The sequence below is a fragment of the Capra hircus genome, chromosome 22, assembly GCF_001704415.2.
Source record: "Capra hircus breed San Clemente chromosome 22, ASM170441v1, whole genome shotgun sequence".
In the NCBI taxonomy this organism is placed as follows: Eukaryota; Metazoa; Chordata; class Mammalia; order Artiodactyla; family Bovidae; genus Capra; species Capra hircus.
In genome coordinates, this window is record NC_030829.1 from 6,502,938 (window position 1) to 6,519,933 (window position 16,996).

General features: G+C 46.7%; 1 protein-coding gene across 1 annotated transcript in view; it reads left to right on the forward strand.

Annotated features, from left to right (window-relative positions):
• Positions 1 to 16,996, forward strand: part of GPD1L (glycerol-3-phosphate dehydrogenase 1-like) — a 58,138-nt gene that overhangs the window by 7,180 nt on the left and 33,962 nt on the right. The window contains exon 2 of the mRNA XM_018038391.1: positions 6,452 to 6,629. Within this exon, the coding sequence (XP_017893880.1) occupies positions 6,452 to 6,629 (178 nt within the window). The remainder of the gene's footprint in view (positions 1 to 6,451; positions 6,630 to 16,996) is intronic.

Genomic DNA, 16,996 nt, shown 5'->3' on the forward strand with positions numbered 1-16,996 from the left:
CTGCTGCCCAGCTATCTCCCCCTGAGACTTCCTGACTTCAAACAGCCGTCACTGTTGGCTTCTGAGTCTGGGGCTCGGCAGTTTGGGCTAAGCTGGGTGGGTCTGTGCTGGTCTCTCCTGGGCTGACTGGTAAGGCAGCATTCAGATGGGGAGTGGGCTGGGGCTCTCGGTCCTCCAAACCCCCTTTCATGGGGGGTGGGCTTTGGCCAGGCTGATGGGGCTGACAAGCCACATGTTTCTCTGTCTGCAGCAGGCAAGCTTGGGCTCCTCCGTGTGGTGACTGGATTCCAACTTCCAGAAAGAGTTCATATGAATTCCTCACATACGTGGAATTATACAGTGATTTTTTTTTTTTTTTGTAACTGGCTTATTTCATTTAGTATAATGTCCTCATGTTTCACTTGTACCATGTACCAAAATCTTCTTCCTTTTTAAGGCTGAATGATGGAATATATACACCACCTTCTCTTTCTCTGTCCGTCGGTGAACACTCACTATCTTTTGGCTCTCATGTATAATTCTGCTATGAACATTGATGAACAAATACCTCTTCAAGATCCTGCTTTCAAGTCTTTTGGGTGTACGCCCAGAAGGGGAATTGCTGGATCAGATGGTAATTCTATTTTTAGTTTTTTGAGGAACCTCTGTATTGTTTTTCATAGCAGTTGTGCCATTTTACATTCCTACCAGCAAAGCACATGTCTTTTCATTAAACACTTGCTTTTTCGTTTTGTTTTAATATAGTAGCCACCCTGACAGGTGTGAGGTAGTATGTATTTTATTAATTGTGTATGATCATATGTTAGGTACGCTTTTGCATCCTGTTTTCTGTTAAATGTAGCATTCTATCTTAGGCTTTTCACCTGCAGTTTAGAGTTTGATCGACAGGCTCTTTTTTTCATCTCCTTCTCCCTCTCCTTTTTCTGTGTGAAGTTGTTCGCACCTCTGTGGTTGTTAGCTTTGATTTTAAACTTAGGAAGCTTCCCTATCCAGAGATCAAATAAGCATTCACCAAATTGAATCTATTTTTAAAATACTTCATTTTTCACATTTGCATCTAAATACTCTGGCATTTGATTGTACTCTAAAAGCCCTTAGCTGCAAAGAATTATGCAAAATGTTAACAGTGGTTCTCTCTGGTAGTGAGTTATTTGTAACTGGTTTTTTCATCTTTCGTGAATAGCTTTTAGAAATAAGAAAGTAGATGTTATTTAAACCAAAATTGTGGAAAAGGAAATGGCAACCCACTCCAGTATTCTTGCCTGGAGAATCCCATGGAAAGAGGAGCCTGGCGGGCTACAATCCATGGGGTCGCTAGGAGTTGGACATGACTCACAGACCAAAATTGACCATTCTCTTCCCTTGGATACGTAGGCTGGATCAGCTCTGGGCTTGGGATGAGAAGAGTCTAGCTGAACCCTTGTTTGTTCTCCCTGAAGAGTTTCCTCCTTGGTTAAAGAGGGATGGTCTTGTGGGTTCCTTTGTGGACCAGAAAGCTTCTGCACCGTGCAGTTCTGGGAATTGTCAGCCTGCCTGGATAGATATCTTGTCCCTCAGCTGATTAAAATGTCACTTCTTTTGGAGAGGAAGCGAGGAGCCAGCACCAAGGGGTTGAGGGTGTTGCCTAGTGGAGGTTAGGACTTCCAGCAGGTGAGTGTCTGTCCATCTGGGACCCAGGGAGAGAGAGCAGAGTGGTGAAGACATGTGAAGTGAAAGTTGCTCAGGCATGGCCACTCTTTGCAACCCCACGGGGTATATAGTCCATGGAATTCTCCAGGCCAGGATACTGGAGTGGGTAGCCTTCTCCAGGGGATCTTTCCAACCCAGGGATCGAACCCAGGTCTCCTGTATTACAGGTGGAATCTTTACCAGCTGAGCCACCAGGGAAGCCCAGGAATACTGGCGTGGGTAGCCTTTCCCTTCTCCAGGGGATCTTCCCAACCCAGGAATCGAACCCAGGTCTCCCTCGTTGCAGGCAGATTCTTTACCAGCTCAGCCACTAGGGAAGCCCGGTGAAGACATGGCTAGGTTGCAGATCTTCTTTGTTCATCTCCCTAGATTCTTCAGTGAATTGAATTTCTTGCTTCCCCAATCACATCTCTTCCTGTCCCTTCCCCACCCCGTCCATGAGTGACAGAGAACCGGCTTGGCCCAGAGTCGCCTGGAGTTACCTCTAGCTGCGTATCTGATACATCCCTTTGCTCCTGCTGCAAAATAGCCCACTCTCCCGCAACGCAGTGCTGAAAATGACACGCACGTGTTGTTGCTTGTGCGTCTCTGAATCCGCTGGTTCATTCTTGGCTTGGCCCCACTCCTCACGTGCCTGCAGCTGGCTCAGTGTTGGCTGGAAGCTCTCCTTTGCCTGTTCTTCCCACACCTAGAGTGTGAAGCCCCTTTGCTTCTCTGCAGACGTAGGGACTGTTCCCATGTCTTCTCCCTGGACCACCCTCCCCGCACCCCCCACCCCACCCCCAACGCCAGGTCTGTCCTTTGTTTCTCTCAGCTGAATCTTGGGTGTGCGAGACTTTTCGTGGATGAGCTGGGTTGCATTGGAGTCCTTTGTGTTGAGAGTCTGTCGCAACTGACCCTTCTAATCATGTGTCCCTCATTCCCCTCCACCTCTTATCACACACAGGACTGAATTCCTTTTTGTTCTCTCTTAAGTGGGTGTGATCTCGGGTGGCCTCCACCTGCAAGGGCTTGGAGCAGGGCTTGGGTTCCCAGCTGGAGACTGAGTCCAGATCGAGGTCAACTAGATCCTAGCCACTAGACCAGCGGTCAGTGACAGGAACCCTGGCCCTTCAGCTCTGCAGAAAAGAACTTCCACAAAGACGGAAAGGAGTGAAGCAAGTATTTATTAAGAGGAAGCGAGTACAGTGTGTATGGACAGACACACAGCAGACTCAGAGGGAGAGTCCCTGAGTCACACTCTCCTGGCAGTTTGAATTACTTTTATGGGGCATTTCTTTTTTTTTTTTTTTCACAAACCACAGATATTTATTTTATTCATACCCAAGAAATTGATGAAAATATTTAATATGCATATCCCCTATAATCAGAACAGAAAAGAAATAATTGAGCTAATGAAATAAAGCACATTGCCCACAAAAATATCCCTCACCCTTAATCTGCATATTTTCATTCACTGACTCTTCAGCAGAGTTTAAACTGTACCCTGACAGGTTTCAGCATATTAAAATCAAGTTGCTAAAAATGAGTTGGTGTGAGTAAACTTACAAGAAGATAGGAAGATAGTTGAGAAAAACGATACCTACTTTCACAATCTTCCAGGGCAAAGAGATGACCTCCTGAGAATGAAAGTTTTAAGTTAATGCTCAAGAGAATTTGGAATAGTCATTGAAGAGTAGAGCAGAGAAAGCTGAATGTTGACAGGTGGTATGGAAAGCTCATAAGATTGAATGGAGATAACAAGTTTGTGATGGTGCCAGTCCATATGTCTCTCCAGCAGTACTCGCCGTCCAAGTTCAGAAGGATAGGACAGTTGAATACTGCTGCTGCTGCTAAGTCGCGTCAGTCGTGTCTGACTCTGTGCGACCCCATAGACAGCAGCCCACCAGGCTCCCCTATCCCTGGGATTCTCCAGGCAAAAACACTGGAGTGGGTTGCCATTTCCTTCTCCAATGCATGAAAGTGAAAAGTGAAAGTGAAGTCGCTCAGTCGTGTCCAACTTTGCAACCCCATGGACTGCAGCCTACCAGGTTCCTCCATCCATGGGATTTTCCAGGCAAGAGTACTGGAGTGGTTTGCCGTTGCCTTCTCCGTATGGGGCATTTCTTAATGGTTTTCCTTTGGCCGATCATTTTGGTTTGCGTTCACAGTCCATATTTGATGTATCTCAGGATGCTCGCATGTGTGTGCGTACATCACTAAGCCTAGATGGATTGTACCAAAAAGGCGTATGGGCAGGGAACATCCCTGGTATCACTTCCCTGTAGCCTCTAAGGAGCCTTGCTGCACATGTGTGGTCGGGGAGGTCTCCTGACTTTGAGAATGAGAAATATGTCATCTGGGCAGGGTCCAACTTCCTCCTTTAATTGTCCTGCTGTTCTCACCTCGGAGTTTTGGTCCAAAGGGAGTGAATCTCCAATTGCTTTACTTTGGGAGGCCCTCTACCTCCTGCCTCATGTGGGAAGCTTTTTTTTTTTTCTTTAAATATTCATTTATTTAATTTGGCTATATCAAGTCTTAGTTGTGGTATGTGGGAATCTAGTTCCCTGACCAGGGATTGAACCTGGGCTCCCTGTATTGGGAGTGTGGTGTCTTAGCCACTGGATCCCAGTGAAGTCCCAAAGTGGTTGGGAAGCTTTGGAGAGCGCTGCTTTGTATTGCCAGCTTCCTGCCAAATGCATTATACACAATAGGTGTTCAGGACATTTTTTGCAACCGAGATCGATGTGTGAATGAAAGACTGAATGAAGGCGTTGATGACACTAAGGAGCAGGTAGAATGCAGTCCTGATGAGCTTATAGGAGTGAACAGCATACCTGGAGTTCTCATTTTTTTTCTGTCCTAAGCTCCTTTGAGCACCATAGGACAGGGTCTGTCTGGTGGGCTTAGTTCTTAATCGTTCCGATTGTTATTTAAGTTCTCTTAACTAACTTTTCAGCAAACGCTACAGTCGGTTTGTCCCTGGTTGCAAATGCTTGACTTCTTCAGGAGGCGACTGAAGGGAGAAGCAGGTGTATTCCAGTAAGACTGGACCGTGGGGAGGGCGCTTGTGGTTCTAGTTTATTTTCTCACTGGCTTTACTAGGCTTGGATTCCTAGTGTCTTAGAGATCCCCACCCATCTCGGTTTCCTGGGTTCATCAGAATCACACTTGGTCTCTTTGACCTTGTGTGAATTGTCAGGATAAACATTTGGATAAAGGTGATAGTGATGGTGGGGAGATTCTTGGCCTTTTCTTCTGTCAAGTATCAGGAGAATTGGGTGAATGGATATTTAGCTAATAAACTGTCCTGCTGGCATAGAATAAGGATTTCACAGGGAGAGCCACAGTTGCACATAATCTATTGTGCAGCCAAAGATAAAGGCAAGGATAACACTCTCCGTCTCTTCTGTATCAGTTTGGTCCTGCCCCCTTTTTGTCATTACCCCTTACTCATTTTCCAGACTGTCTTAAGAATAATCTTAGAAAAAATACTGAATGCCCTGACATGTGAATTCTCCAGGTGCTCCGGGCCTTTCTTTCCTTTGCTCCTCACAGCAGGAAGGTTGTCTAAGAAACAAACTGTTTTTCCGTTCAAAGTCCTGAAAAAGAAACTGGTTGGCTTAGCTAGAGGTACCACCCCTGGCCCAAATTGCTGCACCCAGCACATCCCTGAAATGGGCACAGGTGCCCGAGCTGACCAGCAACATCTCTGCTGTAGGGACCAGCTGCACACCCACGGCTCTTGTGCAGAGGACTGGCATCAACTGCATTAACTGGCATCTTCTCTTCCCTCGGGGGAAAGCCTGTGGGTGACTGATTCATTCCCAGGATATGTTTGGTGAATAGAGATGCAGAGAAAAGGGAGCTTTTAGAGGCTGCTGGGTGTCTGGTGGGGAGACCAGACCTGGAGCCCTTGCTCGGCTCTTTCTCTTGAATCCACTTGGATCTTGTCTTTCCTTCATGACTCCACTTGGGCCCTGGTGGAGTTCACCAGAACACAGCTTATTCTACAGTAACTGCGTATGAACTGTCTTTTGATGGATTTGAAGTAAAGCCTAATGGCCTTGGAGACTTTGGGAACCGTTGAACTATTTGTTTGTTGTTTGTTTGGTTTTTTTTTGCTTTTTTGTTTTCAAAATTTCTGTATTTTATTTTTGGCTACACTGGGTCTCTGTTGCTTTCCCCAGCTGAGGTGAGCAGGGGGCTACTCTCTAGTTGTGGTGGTCGGGCTTCTGATTGCGGAGGCTTCTCTTATTGCAAAGCCCAGGCTGTAAGACACATGGACTTCAGTAGTTGCTCTAGAGCCTGTGAGTTGCACAGGCCTAGTTGCCTCACTGCATGTGGGATCTTCCTGGAGCAGGGATTGAACCTGGGTCCCCTGCATTGCCAGGTGGATTCTTAATCACTGGGCCCCTGGGGAAGCCCTGAAGTGTTATTTTTATACTATCTTTTAGGTGGATTTCTCTTCCACCTGTGATAGTCTCTTCCAAGAAAGGTTGATGCCTTCTAGTCTCAAGGGGAGCTACTTTTTGACCTTGTACCAAATTCTGAGGCTTTCCTGACCACAGGGTGATATTTCCAAGTGAAAACAACCAAGTTTCAGCTGAGGCAATATCATATCTTGAGTTCTAAGCTCAGTGCTTGAATAAGAACTCAAGTCTTCTGAATTATAATCTGGTGCTTCTTCTCTTCTGCTCAAGGGAATTTATCATGTTTTTTCTTTTTAAAACATTTTTTATTATTTTTTTAAACATTTTCTTCTCCATCGTTTCTTTTGCAGGGGTTCAGCTGTTGCAAAAATAATTGGTAATAATGTCAAGAAACTTCAGAAGTTTGCCTCCACGGTCAAGATGTGGGTCTTTGAAGAAACAGTTAATGGGAGAAAACTGACAGACATCATAAATAACGACCATGAAAATGTGAAATACCTCCCTGGACACAAGCTGCCAGAAAACGTGGTAAGATTTGGGGGTAGAAAGTTGACAAAAAAATTCAGATTTTCCCACTACATCTTATGGAAAAATCAGAATGAACCTTTTGGCCAACCCCATTCATTTGGCTCATTCTGAAAGTTAGGCTTGACTGAGTGAGCACCTAGGACTTGGGGGAGGGGATGGGAAAACTGCTTCCCCAGTCTCCTGTTCCTTTCTCCCACCAAGTTCATTGCTTGCTCTGTTTTGGTTTTCCTCCCTGGTGGCTCAGACGGTAAAATGTCTGCCTATAATGCGGGAGACCTGGGTTTGATACCTGGGTTGGGAAGATCCTCTGGAGAAGGAAATAGCAACCCCCTCCAGTACTCTTGCCTGGAAGATCCCATGGACGGAGGAGCCTGGTGAGCTACAGTCTATGGGGTCACAAAGAGTCGGACACGACTGAGCGACTTCACTTTCTTTATTGAGAATGTGGGCCTTGCTGGGGCTGCCATGACAAAGCGAAATAGACTGGGTGTCTTAAACAACAGGAATGAATCTTCTCATAATTCAAGAGACTCCAGGTTGTCTGGAGGAAGGAATTTTTCTCTCCACTTCTAGGTTCTATTGTCTGGCCTAAGCAATTAAGTTGACACAAGTCTGAATAACATGTCATAAAGAATCTACCTCCAGTACAGGAGAAACGGGTTCGATGCCTCGGTCAGGAAGATCCCCTGGAGAAGGGAATGGCAGTCCACTCCTGCATTCTTGTCTGGAGAATTCCTTGGACAAAGGAGCCTGGTGGGCTCCACTCCATGGAGTCACAAAGAGTCGGATACCCCTCAGCAATTGAAAAAAAAAATGCATAGGAGAGACCCAGGAAAACTTTGTAACCAAAAAGATAGAAGCCCTTACCTTAGATAATCCTCAGCTAAAGACAAAAAGGGGATGGTGGGAACTTGCCCAGTGGTCTAGTAGTTAAGACTCTGAGGTTCCAATGCAGGGACGTGGCTTTGATCCCTCATCAGGGAACTAAGATCATCCCACATGCCTCAGGGCATGGCCAAAAAGCAAGAAAAAGAGGATGTTGAGGGTTCAGATCAATTCAGTCGCTCAGTTGTATCCAACTCTTTGCGACCCCATGAATTGCAGCACGCCAGGCCTCCCTGTCCATCACCATCTCCCAGAGTTCACTCAGACTCACGTCCATCCAGTCAGTGATGCCATCCAGCCATCTCATCCTCTGTCGTCCCCTTCTCCTCCTGCCCCCAATCCCTCCCAGCATCAAAGTCTTTTCCAATGAGTCAACTCTTCGCATGAGGTGGCCAAAGTACTGGAGTTGCAGCTTTAGCGTCATTCCTTCCAAAGAAATCCCAGGGCTGATCTCCTTTAGGATGGACTGGTTGGATCTCCTTGCAGTCCAAGGGACTCTCAAGAGTCTTCTCCAACACCACAGTTCAAAAGCATCAATTCTTCGGCACTCAGCTTTCTTCACAGCCCAACTCTCACATCCATACGTGACCACAGGAAAAACCATAGCCTTGACTAGATGGACCTTTGTTGGCAAAGTAAAGTCTCTGCTTTTGAATATGCTATCTAGGTTGGTCGTAACTTTCCTTCCAAGAAGTAAGCGTCTTTTAATTTCATGACGGGGAGAGTCAATTACGGGAGGTGAGCTGGAAAGCACAGGAAACAAAGGTGAGGTTGTTATGCAGATTTAATCTTTACCTTCCTAGTTTTGGAGTTGTAGAGATCTGGCCCTCCTCTTCTTCCCTTGGAGGGAGAACCCCCCCACCCCTTACAAATGGAGATTTCCTTTATAAATGTAAATGTTTTTACATAAGGACACCTCCTATTTGTTTTTCATTGAGTCAGTGATGCCATTCAACCATCTCATCCTCTGTCACCCCCTATTCCTCCTGCCCTAGATCTTTCCCAGCACCTTAAAATAACTAATATGCTGAACTTTCTTGGTGGTTCAGTGGTAAAACTCCTCACTTCCAATGTAGGGTCCCTGGCTGGGAAACTTAAGATCCCACAAGCTGTGGGTTGCAGCCAATAAATATATAAATAAAATAACTTTATAAATAACAATAATAATTAATATGCCCACTGCAGGAAGGGGGACAACTTCCAGGGCCTGAAAGGGGACTCTTGTCTAACACTCAGAAATGAATTGTCCCAGGAGACACACAAACTGGCAAAGCAAGAGACTTTGTTGGGAAGGGATGCCCGGGCGAAGAACAGCGGTGATGCTGGAAGGTTGGCTTCTCTGTTTAGCGGTGTTGAATCAAATCTCAGAGACAGAGTTTTGGGTGAAGTAGAAAAGAATAGCTTTACTGCTTGGCCAGGCAAAGGGGGACACAGTAGGTTCCTGTCCTGGAAAACTGTGATTCCCAGTCTGGGTGAACTTGCTGAGGAGTTTTATAACAGTACTTCCAGAGTGGGGTTGCCAACCAGATGAGGGTGTGTGCCGGGTCCCAGGTGAGTACAGTCGCTCAGTTGTGTCCAACTCTGCGACCCCATGGACTGCAGCACACCAGGCTTCCCTGTCCATCACCAGCTCCTAGAGCTTGCTCAGAGTCATGTCCATCAATTCGGTGATGCCATCCAACCATCTCATCCTCTGTCATCCCTTTCTCCTCCTGCCTTCAATCTTTCCCAGCATCAGGGTCTTTTCTAATGAGTCAGTTCTTCGCATCAGGTGGCCAAATTATTGGAGTTTCAGCTTCATCATCAGACCTTCCAATGAACACTCAGGACTGATCTCCTTTAGGATGGACTAGTTGGATCTCCTTGCAGTCCAAGGGACTCTCAAGAGTCTTCTCCAACACCACAGTCCAAAAGCATCAGTTCTTCGGTGCTCAGCCTTCTTTATGGTCTAACTCTCACATCCGTGACTACTGGAAAAACCATAGCTTTGATTAGATGGACCTTTGTTAGTAAAGTAATGTCCCTGCTTTTTAATATGCTATCTAGGATGGTTGTAGCTTGCCATCCCTAGGCCAGCAAATGGACTGGTCTTTAATTAAAATCAAGGTTAAGACCTAAATCACTGAAGTGGATTGGAGGAAATAGAAAATTGGAAGAATGATAGTTTAAAATTCCAGCTTATTAGGCTTGAGCAGAAAACTCTAGGTTATTGCCTGGCCTCCTTGCAGTGACTTGTGGAGGAAGGAAGAAATTAGATGAGAATGAAAATGGTGACCCGGCTACTGGTGTGAGTGGGGTTCGTGAACTTTTTTTTTTTTAATATTTATTTATTTATCTTTGGCTGCTCTGGGTCTTCGTTGTGGTGCATGGGCTTCTTGTTGCAGTAGCTTTTCTTGTTGTGGAGCACAGGCTCTAGGTGCTCAAGTTTCCGTAACTGTGGTGCACAGGCTTAGCTGCCACGTTGCACGTGGGATCTTCCCGGGCCAGGGATCGAACCAGTGTCCCCTGCATTGCAAGGCGAATTCTTAACCACTGGACCCCCAGGGAGCCTAGAATTCATGAACATCTGTTCCAGATTCACCCCTGGGTGGCTTTTTGGAAGAGTCTGTTAGAAAACCAGCCCAGGGACTTTCTTGGTGATCCAGTGGTTAGGACTCTGCACTTGCGTTGCAGGGGCCACGGGTTTGATCCCTGCTCGGGGAACTAGGATCCTGGATGCCATAAGCTGCAGACCCAAAAAAAGAAAGAAAGAACGTGAAAGCCAGCCCACATGGCTGGCTGACTCCGGCCGGGGAGGCAGATTTGCAGGCTGATGAATGCCAGCAAGTTTGGAGATGTAGTCCTTCTCACCGAGGACTGCCGATGGGCTTTGGCTATAGATGGCCTTGGCATCAAGCGCTCTGGGAAGTAGTTCACATTTATCATATTGGTTACCTGAACATTGAGATCGCTTCTTGGTAGGTGTCAAGGGAAAAGGAAGGATTTATTATTTGCATCAAGTGAGGAGAACCTCAGGGGTCTTTCCCAAAGCAGAGCCTCCCCAACAGCAAAACTGTGGACGCTATAATCTAAGAGAACACGCATATTCACACAGGGGCTTGGGTGTTAGACAGAGTGAGTCCAAGCTTCAGTGGAATGAAATCATGAAGGTCAGAAAAGGTCAACTTCATCATTCCTTAGGGTCTAGTTGATCTGGAGGTGGAGTGCCCAAGATGGGTTTAAATCCTTCAAAACACTTAAGACAGAGCTTTAGGCTATTCTAACTGGGAGTCATTACAACTGATTTGGTATCTTTGCTGTTGTTATTCTGTCCTCTGATAAGTTTGTCTTTTTGCTCCCTTAAGATCCTTTATTACTGTTCAGGGCAAGCCAGGCTTAGGTCCCAGAGTGCCTTAGGCCAGAGATGGCTTCTCTTCTCTCAAGAGAGCCATGCCTGGTTTTCCTTTCGTGGGGACCTCCTACGTACTCCTTACAGTCTCACTGAATGTTCCCAGTGACCCTCTTAGGATGGTGCCATTAGTTTTCTTATTATGATGATGCTTCTGATTTTACAGGGGAGGAAACCGGAGCTCAGAGAGGTTAATGAACTTGCCCTGGTCACGGAGCTGTCGGCTGGCAGGCCTGCTGAGTCATGGCTTCTAGACAGCGATGACTGGATTCCCCTGTGTCACTGCGGGCAGCGTTTCCCTGGGGTTCCTCCTGGTGCTGTGGGTGGGGAGAGGGCGGTTCCCTAGGGTTCCGAGCTGAGCAGTGAAGTTGCCCAACTATCTGATGGCACTGTTCCCACGGCCCTGGAAGGCCTCTGAGGTCATGTCTAACCTTGCTTGGGGCAGACTGGTCCTCCGAGCATCCCTTCTCATCCGTGTCGGGATCCACCGCTCCTTCCCTTCTGTAGACCGCATGCTTCCTTAGTGGGCTCTTCACTGTGCTCTGAGCCAGCTCCTTCTGCACCCTCTGTACCCCACCTGCCCCAGGTGTGTGCACCTGACCTGCTGGGGTTTTGTTCTCCCATGATGCCCAGCAAGGTGCTCAGCAAACACAGCGGGAGATGAATCTGCTAGATGTTCACTGTCTGCATGGAGATCAGGGGGGCAGGAGGGGGAGAGGGAGCCAAAAACCACATCCCCCAAAGCCTAGCCCATGTGCCCAGGTGTGGACGAGGGAGGAGCTCTCTGCTCCTAGAAGGTTGTAGCCTTGTGACTGTGAGTGTATCTGGTCCATGGACTGGACGTTTGTATGGCCTCTGGTCATTTGCTTTGCTGTTGCAGACAGTGCTCCCGGGAACGGCCTTATTCACGTCTGAGGTGCGTATCGCAAGGTCACAGCCAGTGCAGCCTGTGATCTTCTAGGTCACACCACTGGTTTCCAGCCTGGGTGTGAAACCATACAACTCAGATGAGAACTTGAACCCAGCTGAAACCCAGATTGGGACTGAACCCTTTGTCCTTTCATGAAGATCATATACCTGCTCTCAGGACTTACTGAAGTTCAGGTTCTTTATGTCTCAGTGCAGAAGGAACTCAGTGAGAGACAAAGGGATAGATAAGAAGGGGATGTGTTTAGAGAGACGTCCACTCCCACGCTGAGTGTGGGCCATCTGGGCCTGCTCAGAAGGCAAATGGCCCCGAAGTACGGGGGTGGTTGGTTTTTATGGGCTGGGTAATTTCATAGGCTAATGAGTCGAAGGATTATTCTAGCACTCTGGGGGAGAAGGGGCAGGAATTTCCACAAATTGGGGCACTGCCCACTTTGGGGCCTTTTATGGGCAGCCTCAGGACTGTCAGATGGCAAAAAATCTCCCTGCCAATGCAGGAGTCACAGGAGATGCGGGTTCCATCCGTGTGTCAGGAAGACCCCCTGGCGGGGGAAACAGAAACCCACTCCAGTATTCTTGCCTGGAGAATCCTGTGGACAGAGAAGTCTGGCAGTCCGTGGGGTCACTAAGGGTCAGACATGCCTGAACAACTGAGCACGTCAGGACTGTCATCACAACTGTTGGGTGTCTGTGGGCATGTTATTTAGCATATGCTAATCTAGACAGCATATTCAAAAGCAGAGACTTTACTTTGCCAACTAAGGTCCATCTAGTCAAGGCTGTGGTTTTTCCTGTGGTCATGTATGGATGTGAGAGTTGGACTGTGAAGAAGGCTGAGCGCCGAAGAATTGATGCTTTTGAACTGTGGTGTTGGAGAAGACTCTTGAGAGTCCCTTGGACTGCAAGGAGATCCAACCAGTCCATCCTAAAGGAGATCAGCCCTGGGATTTCTTTGGAAGGAATGACGCTAAAGCTGCAACTCCAGTACTTTGGCCACCTCATGTGAAGAGTTGACTCATTGGAAAGACTCTGATGCTGGGAGGGATTGGGGGCAGGAGGAGAAGGGGACGACCGAGGATGAGATGGCTGGATGGCATCACGGACTCGATGGACGTGAGTCTGAGTGAACTCCGGGAGTTGGTGATGGACAGGGAGGCCTGGCATGCTGCGATTCATGGGGTCGCAAAGAGTCGGACACGACTGAGCGACTGAACTGAACTGAATGTGTTATAATGAGTGTGTAATGAGGCTAAGGTCTACCAGAAGTGGAATATTCTGTCATCTTGGACCTGGTCGGTGTTAGTCAGTTCTAACCAGTTTATGTTGTATCCTTAATAGCTTTGTCCTTCTTTTAAAGGCTGTGCCCTGCCCCCTTCCTCCCTGTGTCCATCTCTACACCCCCAGCAGGGTCTGAGAACTCACATCCTTCCACACCCTTGCTGGCCCTTGGTGCAGGACACAGACGGTATTGAAAAGTTTTATTTCTGAAGCTGGCCAAAGGTACACTGGCATTTGCTTCTCTGTTTCTTGTTTAGGCTTTCCAGATTCCAGCATTTGTATGTATGAAATGTCTTATAATGCGGGACTCCCAGGGGGCACAGTGGTAACGCATCCACCTGCCGATGCAGGTGATTGGCGTGGGAGACTCGGGTCTGATCCCTGGGTGGGAAGATCCCCTGGAGGAAGGTGTGGCAGCCCACTCTAGTATTCTCGCCTGGGGAGTCCCGTGGGCAGAGGAGCCTGGTGGCCTGCACAGTCTCTAGGGTCCCAAGGGTTGGACGCGACAGAGCATGCATGCACACACACAAAATGTCTCACAAGTGATTTGAAAAGTTGAGCAGTGATGAAGTTGAGGGCCGACTCTGAATGAGTCTGGGCAGCCCTGCTCCTCCTGGTAAGATGGGCTGTTGTAAGGAGTAAATGAGATGATCCACATAAATTGTGAGTGTCAAGTATCTGTTACAAAACTATGGCTTTGTTTCTATCGGTTTTTTAAAAATTTTGGGTTTTTTCCCGGAGTTTTTCAAATACCTCATTTGGCCATTTAAAACATAAACTGGTGTTAGACACGGAGAAGGCAATGGCACCCCACTCCAGTACTCTTGCCTGGAAAATCCCATGGGCAGAGGAGCCTGGTGGGCTGCAGTCCATGGGGTCGCAAAGAGTTGGACACGACTGAGCGACTTCACTTTCACTTTTCACTTTCATGCATTGGAGAAGGACATGGCAACCCACTCCACTGTTCTTGCCTGGAGAATCCCAGGGATGGGGGAACCTGGTGGGTTGCCGTCTCTGGGGTCGCACAGAGTCGGACATGACTGAAGTGACTTAGCAGTAGCAGTAGCAGTGTTAGACAAGACCAATGGTTGTTACCATTATTTCAGATAAGAAGTCAGACATAAGCTTAATTGACTCGATGAATGTCCATCCAGAGCTAAAAGCCGGCTTTACTCACTTCTGTCTTGAGGATTCAAGCAGGAGAGACTTGCCGCATATCATCCACATGGCAGTGTTATTTATGACGTCTGCCGCTTGCTGGTTGAGACCAGGGGTCTTCCTTGCTGGGGGCCCCAGACTGCTGCCCGCCTGACCCTTCTCCAGGTCATCACGTGCTCACCACGTGACCCCTCCACAGGGGAAGCTTCTGTAGCAAGGTCCTCACCAGGTCATCAACTTCTCACTAAAAGCTGGGGCCGACTGGGTTTGTGATTTCCCCTGAGACTCGCATGGAGGAACATTTCTTACTTCCTGTCACTGCAGGATAAACAGTGTTGGTCCTTTGTTAGAGCCGTCTTTCCAGGGCCTGTGTTTAGAGCTCGCCCGGGTAGAGAGCTCTTCTGCCTCGGTTCAGCTTTCACCACCCTCAGTGTGACACCGGGATTGATCATCGCCGCATCTTCTGTGAACTGTAGTTGACACGGCTCTCCTCTTGTGTCTTCTAAACCTCGCCGCTTCTTTTTCAAAAGCAGCTTTACTGAGATCTAATTCTCAGGCATACAGTTTGCCCCTTAAAGTGTACAATTTAAGAGGTTAAAGCTATCATATGACCCAGCGACTATCCTCTAGGTTTATACTCAGAAGAAGGGAAAACATGTTCACACAAAACACTTTACACACATGTTCCAATTCAGTGCTTTCTATGTATATTCACAAAACTGGGCAACTACCGCTGCGATTGATTTTAGACTATTTCATCAACTTAAAGAGAAACCTCATATCCTTTAGCAGTCACCTCCTACTTCCTCCTATCCCCAGCCCTAAGCAACCACTAACCTACTTTCTGTCTTGCCATTTGCCGGTTCTGGACTTTTCATGTAAATGTCACCATAAATACCTCACCTTCTGTGCCTGGCTTCTTTCACTTAGCATAATGTTTTCAGGGTTATCCGTGCTGGGTCCCGAATCAGTACTTCACTCCTTTTTGTGGCTGACCAGTGTTCCATCTTACGGATGTCCCATGTTTTGCCTATTTACTCACTGGTTGGTGGACATTTGGATTGTCTCCACTTTTTGGCTATTACGAATAGTATTGCTGGGAACATTTGTGTAAAGTGTTTTGTGTGAACATGTTTTTGGTTCTTTGGAGCTTAATACCTAGGAGTACAGTTGCTGGGTCATATAGAAACTGTTTAACTTTTTGAGGAACTCTTGCCAGACTTTTTCAAAGTGGTTGCACCAGTGTGTTGTATGAGGGTTCCAATTTCTCCACATCCTCACCAACTCTTGTTATTATCTAACATTTTTTTTTAATACTTTATTTATTGGGCTCTGCAGAGTCTCAGTTGAAGCATGTGGGATCTTTAGCTGTGGCATGTGAACTCTTAGTTACAGCATGCGGGATCTAGTTCCCTGACTAAGGATTGAACTCTGAGCTGCCTGCATTGAGAGTGCAGAGTCTTAGTTACTAGACCACCAGGGAAGCCCCTTAGCTAACTAACTTTTTGGGTTAGGGTTAGGTTGAGGTGGCATCTCCATTGTGGTTTTGATTTTCATTTGCCTGATGGCTTACGATATTAGTCATCTTTTCATGTGCTTATTGGACATTTTTATATCTTCCTTGGGGAAATGTTTTTTTAAAAACCCCATTTTTAAAAATTAAATTGTCTTTTTATTATTGAGTTGCAAGGAGTATTTATTAGATACAAATCCATTTTCAAGTATATAGTGTAGAAGTATATTCTCATTTTGTGAGTTTTTACTTCCTTATGCTATCCTTTGAAGCATAACCATTTTAAGCTTTGAAATCCAACTGAGATATTTTCCTTTGTTGCTAACTTGCTGGATTTGTTCCTTGCACAGGCCTCCATTCACTGATATGTCTTCAGCTCCTGGAGTAGTGCCAGGTGTGATTTGTGGTCTGATTGAGTGCCAGGGACAGTGCAAGTGGATCGGGAGAACCAACTAGACTGGGGAGTTTTGTTTCAGTGGTTTAGGTGGTGTCCCATGGGATAGAAGGTTCGGCCAGGATAATTTTTTTAAAAATGACCATTGACTTTTGGGTAATACGGTTGTAATTTTGCCTATTAATTTTAGCTTTAAGGCTTCTGAAGATTAGAATATCAGTTTAGTAGAAGCAACTGCATCAACTCTTTCCTCCCTGGGTTTAGCTCTTTTATTTTCCTTAGAGGTTTCATCTTTGTTGGTGTTTCTCAAACTGAAGTGTTCCTCAGAACTACATAGAGAGTTTACCAGGGATCACTGGATCCACCTCTAGAGTTTCTGAGTCACTGGGTCTCAGGGGAGGTCCAGGTATTTGCATTTTTAACAAGTTCCTGGGTGATGGGGGTGCTGGGTGGTGGGAATGCTGAACCACACCTTGGGCCCTGCTGATCTACATGATAAGCAGCTTTCTATTTTTTTCCTTCTGGAGGCAACCTCACTTACTAAAGTGGTATGTTTATATAAAAATCTTGAGAGGGGCTTCCCCGGTGGTCCAGTGGATAAGACTCCACCTTCCATTGCAGAGGGTGCAGGTTTGACCCCTGGTTGGGGAGATAAGATCCCACGTGACTCACAGCCCAAAATCCAAACTATGAAACAGAAACAATATTGTAACAAAAACAATACTGGAAAAATGGTCCACATCAAAAATCTGTAAACAAAGAGCAACAACAAAAAGGAATCCTCAGATCAAGTTGCCTGTACTTGAGGATCATTTTTCTGATGC